Below are 12,785 nucleotides of genomic sequence, written 5' to 3'. Positions count from 1 at the left end.
TAAGTTTATCGATAGACAGATGTATATATATATATATACATATATATATATATATATATATATATATATATATATATATATATATATATATATATATATATATATATATATATTGTGTTTGTGTACAATGTGAGTTGTCGTTTCGTTTTGTGTTCTCTCTCTCTCTCTCTTTCTATCTCTATCTCTCTCTTTCTATATATATATATATATAATAACATTTTACATTTGCTCAATATTTATGCATGAATATGTACATTTATTATTCAGTAAATAAATTTATTTTGTTTATGTCAATGTAAATATATCGTATGCGTATTTGTAATGTCCAAAATATTGTCCAAACTCAATGTATGTATTTTGCTTTAATATAAAATGAAATGAGAAAAACACACTTTTAGGCTTTTCATAATTTATAATTTTGGTAAACATTTAATATATTACATTTAAATATCCACAAATATAGCATGCTTGGGATCCGGCATAGAAAAATTAAATACATTTTTTCTTTAATGTAAACAAACCATCACACCTTATCATTTATAAGCATTTATTTTCTAAGTTGTTTTTTCTATTTATGGCAGGTTTGTGTAAATGGTGTTTGTTTGCCCATTTCTCTTTCATTCTTCACTCAATCTCTCCATCAATCCATTCAGATCATTCTTTCATTTGTCGGTCATTGTCCATCTTTCTAAAAAGATGCTGTTTGCATTAGGTTATACGTCAAATTGAAATTGTTAATGTTTATATTATGAAAGGAGTACTAACGGACGGCTCGGATATAGTCGTCGTAGTACTTTTCGTAAAAAATTGAAGCGATCTGAGCAACTGTAACCAGCGGGTCTGAACTACAACCAGTGAGTCTCAACTACAACCAGTGAGTCTCAATTACAACCAGTGAGTCTGTTTAAACTACAACCAGTGAGTCTGAACTACAACTAAAGAGTCTGAACTACAACCAGAAAGTCCAAACTACAACCAGTGAGTCCCAACTACAACCAGTGAGTTTCAACTACAACCATTGAGTCCCAACTACAACCAATGAGTCCCAACTACAACCAGTGAGTCCCAACTACAACTAATGAGTCTGAACTACAACTAGTGAGTCCCAACTACAACTAATGAGTCCCAACTACAACCAGTGAATCCCAACTACAACCAGTGAGTCTGAACTACAACCTGTGAGTCTGAACTACAACCTGTGAGTCTGAACTACAACCTGTAAGTCTCAACTACAACCAGTGAGTCCCAACTACAACCAATGAGTTTCAACTATAACAAGTGAGTTAACCCGCGAACAACAAGCCATGATCAATAAAACAAAAAACTGTATATTTTTTTCATTAATTTTCAATATATAAATATAGAATGAATACTTAATTATCATACCGGAAGGGAATTACATCTTCCAGAATGCTTTTGAAGTATCTTTTATTTGGTTATAACGCAGTAGCGTTTAAAACAAATAGCAAAGTTAAAGTTGAAAAAAATATTTTGACGCGGAAATGGAGCTGGAAATTTTTTATGGAGTTGAAGTAGAAAAATATTCAATGAAGAAATTGGAACCTGATTTATCCATCTATCTATCAATTATTTGTTCATCTTTCAACCTATCGTTGGTTCATCTTTCCATCTATTATTTGTTTATCCTTCTATCTATCATTTGTTCATCATTCTATTTATCATTTGTTCATCCTTCTAACTATCATTTGTTCATTTTTCAATCTATCATTAGTTCATACTTCCATCTATCATTTGTTCATCCTTCTATCTATCATTTGTTCATCCTTCTATCTATTATTTGTTCATCCTTAAATCTATCATTAGTTCACACTTCTATCCATCATTTGTTCATCCTTAAATCTATCATTCAATCAATCAATCAATTAGCTTATAAAGCGCTATTTCCGCGATGTTCAACAGCGCTCCTCAATGAATTTTGAAAACAGATGGGTCTTGAGATCCGCTCTGAACTTCGCAAGTGATGGAGAAGTAGTCAGAGAAGTAGGTAGAAAGTTCCAGAGAAAAGGACCAGAAAAAGCAAAAGCAGATTTGGCAAAAGAGTGTTTAACACGAGTTAAGAAAAAGCGAGAAGAAGAAGACGATCGTAAACCGGGGCGTTTAGGTTCAATTTATATATCTGATAAATACTTAGGAAATAACTTAGATTGAGACTTATACATGAACGTGCAAATTTTAAAAATTATTCTATATTTTATAGGTAGCCAGTGCAAGAGAACAAGATATGGAGATATATGAGAAAATAAAGGGGCACGAGCAACTAGACGAGCAGCAGAGTTAAAAGCTTTACTAAAGGATAGAGTATAGAGTCAGGAAGACCATAGTAGAGCGAGTTACAATAATCAATCCTAGATAAGACTAACGAAGGAGAAGAGTAGGATCATCAAGAAAAGGCAAACGTTTTTTTATTCTACGTAGATGAAAGTAAGAGCTTCTAGCAACACTATTAATCTGAGAAGAGAGAGACATAGTAAAATCAAAGATAAAACCTAGACTACGAAACTTATGAGAGACATCAAGAGTTTTAGATTCAGGTAAGATAATAGAAGGAATAGTAATAGAGTGTTTAGATTTATTAAAACAAATTAATTCAAACTTAGAAGGATTAAGTTTAAGACACATAGAGTCAGACCAAGCGATAATTGAAGAAAGGCATAGAGATAAATTATGAAGAACACTATTGAGATTAGATGGAGGAAAAGAAGTATAAATGTAAGAATCATCAGCATATAGTTGACTAGAGAAAGAAAAGTTATTAATAATACAAGGTAGTTCAGAAGTATGGAGTATAAATAGAAGAGGGCCAAGGATAGAACCCTGAGGTACCCAAAAAGTAAGAGTAGAGGAGTTAGAAGTAGAATTATTGAGAACAACAGAAGAAAAACGATTACAGAAATAAGAAGAAAACCAAAATAGAAAAGAATCAGTAATATTAAAAGAAAGATGCAGCAGTCTCAAGAGAATAGTATGGTCAACAGTATCAAAAGCCGAGGAAAAGTCAAGAGCAAGAAGAAGAGTAAGATTACTATTGTCACTAGAGAGAAGGATAATTACTTAGTTCATACTTCCATCTATCATTAATTCATCTTTCTATCTATCATTTGTTCATCCTTTAATCTATCATTAGTTCATCCTTCTAACTATCATTTGTCCATCCCTCTATTTATCATTTGTTTGTCTTTCAATTTTTCATTAGTTCATCAGTTGATCTATCATTTGTTCATTCTTCCATCTATCATTTGTTTATCCTTTCATCTATCAACAGTTCATTTGTTCAATTCTCTACCTGCACCTCCAAAAATAAATTCCCTAATCCAGGGTTGGGCAAACTTATTGCTGTGAGGGCCGCACTTTTTTCAACGAGTTTAGATCGCTTCTTGAGTACATCGCAATTTTCAACGACCGCGTCATGATCTCGACGATCGTCGATCTGAATTTTCATTTCGAAGACCCTTCAAACAACCAAACAATATCATTCTCTTCAAACAACCAAACAATATCATTCTCTTATTTGCTGTCGTCGTTTGGTTTTGATCAACATGTGTCTTGGATGTTATAGTTTCAAAACCGAGTTACTGTGTTCTTGATTTTTGGGTTGATCCACTTATAATTTCAAAACATAGATTGGTTACTTGTTTAGTTTGCATAAACTCGTATTAACCAGTAACTCAATCAATTTCAACAATGAGAAATTTTCATCAAATTGATTACACAAAATTCATCAACGACATTATTACAAGTGATCTATGTTATTCAGACGTGTACCTAAACTGTGATGTAGATGCCCTGATCAACCTCCGTCGACCCCTTGATCAACATATTTCCCAAAATTAAAAAAGCTATAAGCACAAAGTAATTTCTGGTTTGATTATAAGTGTTTGACAAAGAAAAGTCATGTGCGTAAACTAGGGAGAATGTATTGCTCAACAAAAAGTTTTAAAAACTACGAACGTTTGAAACTGGCCTCAAAAGAAAAACATGTGTTTTTATGAAAAACAGAACAGTGTTTAATACAAAAACTGATAGAATTTAAAAAATCCCAAAAATTGGTGAGTGTTGTTTTATTTCTCATTAAAAATATCTCTCCAAATTCAACAAATGGTTCCATAACAGCCTATGGCTATCAGCGATATTTTGCAAAGAAATCCAGCACAACGTTTGGCAATGGCATTCTTCCTGATTTTCAAATGGTTAACTTTCGTTTTGACAGCTTCAACAAAATTATACTAGATAAAATTAAAAATGTAATTTTGTCGTCACTAACAAAACCTTGTCGTTTTGATTCAATGCCAACCTTTATTGTCAAAACATCGTTGGGTACACTGCTGCCATTTTATCATGTTATCATTAACAAATGCATTCAATCGTCAATAATGCCAAGATCATAAAAAATTGCAGTTGTTTCGTATCTGTTAAAAAAGCCTGGGTTGTCACTAAACGTCAAAAGCAGTTTTAGGGCAATTTTTCACTTTCATATCAAAAAAATCATTTTCTGGTATTTGAATAAAAACGCACATTTTTTTTAAAGTTTCAATCAGGCTTTTGCCTTCATCATTCAACAAAACAGCGTTTATGAAAGTAAATTCAAATATCTGTGAATCATTCAATAAAGATAATGTTGGTTTACTGGCCCTACTTGATGTTGACGCAGCATTTGAAACTGTTGATCAATATACGTTACTAAGACTGCTTTTATTACCCTATGGTATCATACTTTTCTCAGAAAACCCAAATTATTACCGTGGGTACATAAAAAGCTACATTGACATTAGATTGTGGTGTGTCTCAAGGTTCAGTCCTTGGACCAGTACTCAACATTTTATATACAGCTGACTTGGTAAAGGTTGTCAAATCATCCGGTATCAGCTGTCATTTGTAGGCCTTATTTCGATTTTTTACAAATCATCTTCAATGCAGATTTGGTTTATATAGTTTTTTTAAACAAAGCAAAGTGAGTTACTTAGTTGGTGTCGTATTCTTCATCTTATGTTTTTTTGGGGTTTATTGATAACTATTAGGACTGCTTCTGCAATTTTTAGATGTATTGTGTTGGTGTTTTGATAAATTATATTTGTGTTGTTGTCAAGAATTTGACGGATTATGGAAGTTGATTGTAAGTGAAATTTGATGGCTCCTTTTTATGTATGTATTATTAGACGTCTTGATAGTGAAAGGTCGTAACACCAATATACGAATGTTATATGATTACGCTTCAAAGAAGAATTGTCTTTAGGGGTGCAGTTGTTCTTTAGGACCAATTGTGATGTTTTACAATTCTTGTAGTATATCCTGGGTATGTATATTGGTGTAACATTTCTTTTTATGATTTGTTTGAGGACGACTTCATCTATTTTATGTGCCGTTGACATATGATTTCTGTGATATAGAATTATTTCTTTGTCATTTTTGTTTTTGAATATTCTAAATTAGAACTAAATATAATTAATACTAAAAATTGCAGAAGCTGTGCTAATAAATATCAATAAACCCAAAATAAACATCCAATAATGAATGTTACAACAATCATTAACAACTTGACGCCTTAATGCTAACTTCAATAACAATGAAGAACACAAAAATGACCACAACAAAGATGAAGAATACGACACCAACTAAGTAGCTCATTTTGCTAAAGAATTAATTTTGCTTTGTTTAAAGAAACTATATAAACCAAACCTGCGCCGAAGATGATTTTTGAAAAATCGAAACAGGGCCAGTCTGCATGACGAACTTGTATAACAACAGTTTCATTAAATTTTCATAATGAGCTTGAATGATAATTCTATTTTCAAGAAATTGAACTATTTGCAAAAAACTCTAATAAGGAAAATTGAAAAAACAAACGTTAAATTGTTTAATGACATCAATTTGGTTGAATGGACACAATACATACTAACTTCAATAACATTGAAAAACAGAAATGATATATATATATATATATAATATATATATATACATATATATATATATATATATATATATATATATATATATATGTTGGTAAAAGACCATAATTTATAGAATTATAGAATATATATATATATATATATATATTTTTTAACGTTGACTGGGGGAAGGGAATTTTCAAAAATGTTGAAATGTTGAGACCGGGGGAGGAACATTTGTGGCTGATGATTTTTTTTTGCTTTATAGTGTCATTTTTTTGTCAAAATTTATTAAGGCCTAGCGGATCGCATAAAATGGCTTGGTGAGACGCATGCGGAGTTTGCCCATCCCTGTCCTAATCACAAGCTACGATCGCAACAGCGTCTGAAGTTGCTAACTGAAAAAATACTATTTCAAGCAATTATTTAGTTGTTTTTACACCTCATCAACGCATTTTCTATTTGCTCTAGCCATCCTTTTTGAATATAAGCTGCCGCCATTTATTTGAAACTTCTTAGTAACAGTTTTTCTATTTAACTGCAAATAAACTACATTGTTTATTATTTATATTTTAACTTTTTATTGTTGTTGTTTATCAGACAAATTAAAAAAAAAATAAATTCAATTTTATTTGCAAAAAAAGCTAGCGGCCAAATCCTAACTTACAGGACCCAGTTGCTACGTAAACTCATCTTATTTGTCAATTGATTTGTAACGGTAGTTTTTTTCAAATATACGCCCATCAAATATTTTTTTAGACAAATTTTATTTAGACAAATCTGGGAGGCACAGAAGCTCAAACGAGCTTGTATGGCCAGCCTTACCAAAAATAAAAAATACACATCCATTATGAAATAACAGAACAGTTGAAATTAAAATGCAAATGTCAAAATCATATACAATTAAAACTTTCAGTAATATACATGTACAATAAATATTAGTTCACCTCAGCTAACTACCTTCATAGTACTGTCACTAAAGTATTCCGTGTAATCGGCTGAATATTCTTCGAGAAATAGAAACTTATACTAACCACGTCATCTACCCTCTACAACCACCAATCAAAACTACCACACACAACTTCTGTCAACGTAAACATAACTTTCAAGTCGTCACTCAATCAACTTATCAGGATAAGACCTTCATCACAAGACTCCAAAAATTTTTTAACGCAATCATTCGTTTTTTGTTTTATTATGTTTATTCTTTTTTCATGAACATATTATAATTTATTTATTTAGTCATTAATCAATTCATTTATTAGTTTCTAGTTACACTTTATTGCCAAGTTATTAAGAATTTTATACCCACTTGAGCTGAAATTTGTTAGTATAGGCGTGATTCAACAGATGCCCGTTTGTGTGTTCTCAATTTTTGTGTGCGTCACTTGACTGTTAAAATGAATGAAATCGTGACAGCCATCCTATTCTGTTTCTAGAATTGTTTAAAGAATTATTAATGTTCTCAACATATTGCATGCTTTATCAGTTTGAGTGTGATTCCACAAAAACCTAAAAAGTTAGCCAAAATCTTTCCATAGATGTTTACCAGCGACAGAAAATGACCAGAAAAAGTTTCAGGCGCTTTCCTTATTTCAACATTTTAACTGCCATCCAACTTATTCAATTCGGGTTTTTCACTATACCCGTAAGTGGTATAATACGCACGTGCGAGCTAACGCGCGCTTAAGTTCTTATTTCTGTATATATTTATTTATTTATGATGGTTTTATATATGTGTATAATATTTTAAATTTGTTATCCGCACACAGACACACACTCAAATAAATTATATATCTATATATATATATATATATATATATATATATATATATATATATATAGTTACATACATATATATATATTCATATTGTAATATAGAGCCTATAACAGCACTTTAATTAAAGCAAGATATTTGAAAAAGTTTTTGTCGAAATAATGAATGCAACGTTCTTATTTATGGTTGAATGTGAAGTGCAGAACTTTGCAGTAAATAACGTCATTTCTCAATGCATTCTTAAACATCAAACCTTACGTGGTTAAAATAAATGCTGTTCGAAACGTGTATTACTTTTAAAAATTATCAACTTTTCGTTGGAAAATGCATTAGGTTAATTTAAAAATGATTATTTATGTGGATGAATAAAAATATCTTAGAATCATCCATTCTTTATGGGACAGAGATTAATTTGATTACACTGAGTAATATTGAAGCGCGTGAAACATGATAGGAATTGGAATTAAAAAGAATGTCGTTATTTGTTTAGTTAGTGAGATAATTTTTATTGTACTCAAATTACAATTAATGTGGTTTGCATATGTTTTCCAACATTTTTATATAACGGTTATTGAATGTATCGTAAATAATTAGCACTTTTTGTGTTTAATCATGACGTAAAGAATAAAATGAATTATATATTCGTAATATGATTTCAAGTAAGATTATGTTATTATTCAATAATTCAACAGTGCATGATTTATTACATGCTTTATAATAACTCAAATACGAAATTGATGATTTGCAGATGTGAGGTTATAAATCAGCCATGGACCAAAACACTGGGAACGAGAGAATTTACTCCAAAACCAACTCCACCATTCCTAGTCCACTCGGCGTTGAAGAAAAAATTCAGAAGTGCCAAAGATGCATGAAAACTTTCCCAACAGCTCAGCAGTTGTTGCAACACAGTTTGGTGCACAGCAACGTTCGCAAGTATCCATGCCAATATTGTGAGAAGACATTCAAACAACTATCACATGTTCAACAGCATTTAAGAATCCACACAGGTATCAACTGTCACATTAATATATTTATATGTATATATCATTTAACATAGAAATGTTTTCAGCTAAAATCTTATACTTGGTGGAGACAAACAGTCTATAAAATGCACATACACGTCTGATGATACGTGATGCACTTAAATGATTCAACTTGTATGTTCATTGAGTTGCAGTTGGTTTTTACAACTTATACCACATACCATATACTTACATACTTGTACCATGTACACCATATACTTCGAATACCTATACTGGCCTTCGAACGTACACGCGCACATTTTCAGTGCGGTTTAGGGTCTGGTGCCATTCTTTAGTTTTCAAGAAATTTTACAGCTTTTATTTTTTTAAAGTTTATTAATAATTTTTATTCATTTTTAAAAATTTTCATAATTATTTTGATTACTTTTTAATTTTTTTTATTTAATGGATATGCATAATATTTCAGCATATTTTGTTTTACTGTCTGTGTGTCATATGAATCGTTTTGATGAGAAACCATTATCCCTGGCACACACACACATACACACAAACAAACATACACATAAACACAAACACACACACACACATAATATATATATTTCTGTATGTGTGTGTGTGTGTGTGTGTGTGTGTGTGTGTGTGTGTGTGTGTGTGTGTGTGTGCAGAGGACTTTAAATAATTGGGAATGTCTGATAGTACTTTTTGGCAGATGTTTTTGAATGGATTTTAGTGGTTCGGTATGGTTGTTGGTGTGTGATGCTTCTGAATGATGTGGCTCAAATTGATTTTATTTGTCGGTTTTCATTATAATGTATATTTAGTCGTGTATGAATGGTGCTGCATCAATTGTATTTTTTTATTCATTGATTTTTGGCATTTTCTCTACTTTGTTAAGTTGGTTGGTAACTTTTGTATTTGGTTGCTGGTTTTTTTGTTGGTGGATGGTTATTATGTATTGTTTCTTTTATTTATTTATATAATTATTTATATGTTCGTTTTTTTTTGTTATTCAAGCTGTCATTTTGTTGCTTTTTGTCAGCGCGTTTGAGTAATTTCATAAAAGACGCTATTACAAATTTTCCTATAATAATAACAACAACAATAATAATAATAATAATATTATTGTAAATTTATTTTTATGGCGCCCGTTACAATACTGCAGTATTGTAGTAATCTAAATAATTTAAAAAGAAGAATACGTGAATTAAATATAAACAAATTTAAAATTGAAACAAATGACTTGAGTAATGTTTCACAATTAAATAAAAAAAACAATTGCCAGTTCAAATATATATAACATAATCAACTGAAAAAAAATGAAATCAAACGACATATGTAAAGTTTTACAAGGAGAAGGCGATTGCGGATTCAAATATATAATATAGGGATAAAAGCAAAACAAAAATCAATGCATTATAATAGCATTATCTCAATAAGTAATGTAAATTTAAGCGATTCATGATCGTCACGATACTGTTGTTGTTGTTGGTGTTAAACGATCAGTCTCGAGTTCAGCGATTGAATATAAACGAAAATGTTGTTTGAGCAGGTGAGCCTTCAATTGTCTGCTAAAATCAAAAGACGTGATTCTACGTAGAAAAGAATGGGAGGCCGATTGTTCCGATTTTATAAAATTCAACACATTAGATAGAAGTATATCGTGAAAACAGGAAAGGTTCCAAATCAGAACCTTGGGGAAAACCATATCAAGATTAGAAATATTTAAATTATTGTTGAATAAAACTTATCGTTTGTTTACGCCCCAACAGATATGATTTTAACCATTCCAGCGCAACTCCTAAAATTTTCAGGGAAGGATAGGATTATGTTTTTCCAATAGAATTGCATGACTGAAGCAGTCGAACCCTCATAAAGTGGAGCAAGAATCTAAATCTTATGATTATTATTATCATCTATCTATCTATTATTATTATCTATTAATGCAAATAATTCTGATGGCGCCTCAATCAATGCGAACTCAGTCGAGTGATATTTTTTGAAGCACCAGTAATATTTAAGCGGAATATTACGTCGGTTCAAATAATGCACAAGCTGCCTATGAACAATAAGTTCCACTTCGTTTGATAAAAATGGTAGATTAGATACAGGTCTGTAGTTTGCGTAACGATTGCAAATTTTAACGACGTCGAAAAGCATCCGAAAGTTAAACATAAATTGATGATGCGAAAATTTGGCACTGAAAAAAAGAATCTTACAAAAATTGACGAACTGAAAATAAAAAGGAGGACAAAGAGAAAGACAAAGAAACCTCAAAAAAAAATAGACTAGGTGTCAGTAGTCAAAACGGCAAGAAAAAGGGCGAAAAGTGCTGTTAATGCAATTGTTGTTATGAATAAAAATAGGAGAAAAACGTAGTAATTTTTCAACAACCAACATCTCAGGTTATTCTGTATTTATGCAAGACAGAAATTATGGCAAAGGTGGAGGTGTGACAAATATTATTAAATCATATGGAATAACAAATGAATTTTTAAATAATGAAAGTATTGAACAAATTTGATGGTCAGTTGAGGATGGTAATGAATTAATTTTGGGTGGATGTTTAGAGGCGGATCTGGATGGAAGCCCGTTATGAGCAGTATTTTTATTAAAAGTCATTATCTGTAACCCATGGGTCAACATTGAAACCATTGAAATCCTAAAATTCTGTCTTCCGGTCAACGTTAGAAAAATGAAAATTTTTAAAGAGTTGAAAAGTTGTCTAGATTCGCCAATGGATGTATATATTTTTATAACCGCGGGTATAATCAATTGCACTGTGTTATTTATTATTTGATTATTGTTATCATCCTTGCTATATTTTTAACCTTTGGAAAGATTGTAAATTTGTATCTATGCTAAAAATTGGCTATAAATACGTCTTACGAGAGTTATGTGACAGGCAGGTTTCCCGAGAGAGAAAGCGAAGTCGTAAATGTGATTTATTTAGTTATTTGGATTGGTTTATTGTTTCTATTACTGCTGGTATTCAAATAAACGTTCAACAAAGTTTGCGTTTAGGCAGTTGTGTTCATCTATCGGAAATCTTGAATCTACGGATAGTAGAACTCTTGACGGTTGTTGTAAGCTACAAAACTGGTGTTGGAAATATAGAGATCATTGAAGTTATAAATCGGTGTTGGTAGTTACGAGGTCAAAAGTACTGGTAAAAGTGATTTAAGTTATTATAATAAAATTTTTTGATGAAGCAATAAAATATATAAGAAATAATAAATTTAGTGGTATGTTGATATGAGGTGATTTTAATTTTAACATGATAAAGTGGAATGAAGAAAGTATTGGAATTGTCACAATTTCAAATGAATCGGCTGAGTTATTTATGAAATATTTAGACAACAACTTCATTAATCAAAATTTTATTAACCAACTTTTCAGATGGAATCAGATTTCCTTGATCTAATTTTATTTGAATCAAGTAATAGAGTTCATACATTGCAAAATTCATCATCTTTAGGAAATGTTGAACACGGATATCACAAATTATAATTTAGAGATAAAGGATGACTATCTATAGTGATTCAAACTCAAAGCACAAAAAATATAAAAGAAAATTTTTATATAAGAAAGACGGTTTCGTAGATTTAAAATGATTTTGTTATTTATATGGATTAAGATAGTTGGAAAATCGAACAGAAACAAAACTAAGCATGATTAGGAAATCTTTTCAGTTTTTAAACGAAAAATCTCTAAAATTGCTTTATACATCTCTGATAAGACCACACCTGGAGTATGCAACTACAGTTTGGAATCCATGTCCAACGGGACAAATGAAAAAAGTTAGAGCAAGTTCAGAAAAGAATGATTAGAACGTATAAACTAAAAAACTTAGCTTATCATGACAGATTAAGTGTGATTGGCTTATCAACTTTAAAAAAAAAGAAAAACCAGAGATGATCTAATTCTCTAACTCAAATGTTTAGAATTTTAAATAGCCCAGATGTAATAAACTGGTATAATGAACCGATATTTATGTTTGACCAAAAAACAAGAGGACATAATAAAAGATTTCAAATTGAAAAAAGCAAAAAAAGGAGACTGCGGGAAAAAGTATTTTTTACAAATCGTACATAGTTAATAACTGGAATAACTTATTTCAGG

The 12,785-nt window shown here is 30.8% G+C and overlaps 1 protein-coding gene across 1 annotated transcript; it reads left to right on the top strand.

Moving 5' to 3' along the window:
- Positions 1-8,449: 8,449 nt before the first annotated feature.
- HELRODRAFT_89180 (hypothetical protein) lies at positions 8,450-8,740 on the top strand (the record flags this gene model as incomplete). Its single annotated transcript, XM_009030393.1, has 1 exon — positions 8,450-8,740. The coding sequence occupies one exon, from the start codon at positions 8,450-8,452 to the stop codon at positions 8,738-8,740; it is 291 nt and encodes a 96-aa protein (XP_009028641.1).
- Positions 8,741-12,785: the final 4,045 nt, after the last annotated feature.

Source organism: Helobdella robusta, assembly GCF_000326865.2.
Source record: "Helobdella robusta unplaced genomic scaffold HELROscaffold_68, whole genome shotgun sequence".
Taxonomy (NCBI): domain Eukaryota; kingdom Metazoa; phylum Annelida; class Clitellata; order Rhynchobdellida; family Glossiphoniidae; genus Helobdella; species Helobdella robusta.
The sequence above is the reverse complement of the archived record's forward strand: the minus strand, read 5'-3'. Positions and strand labels throughout refer to the sequence as shown.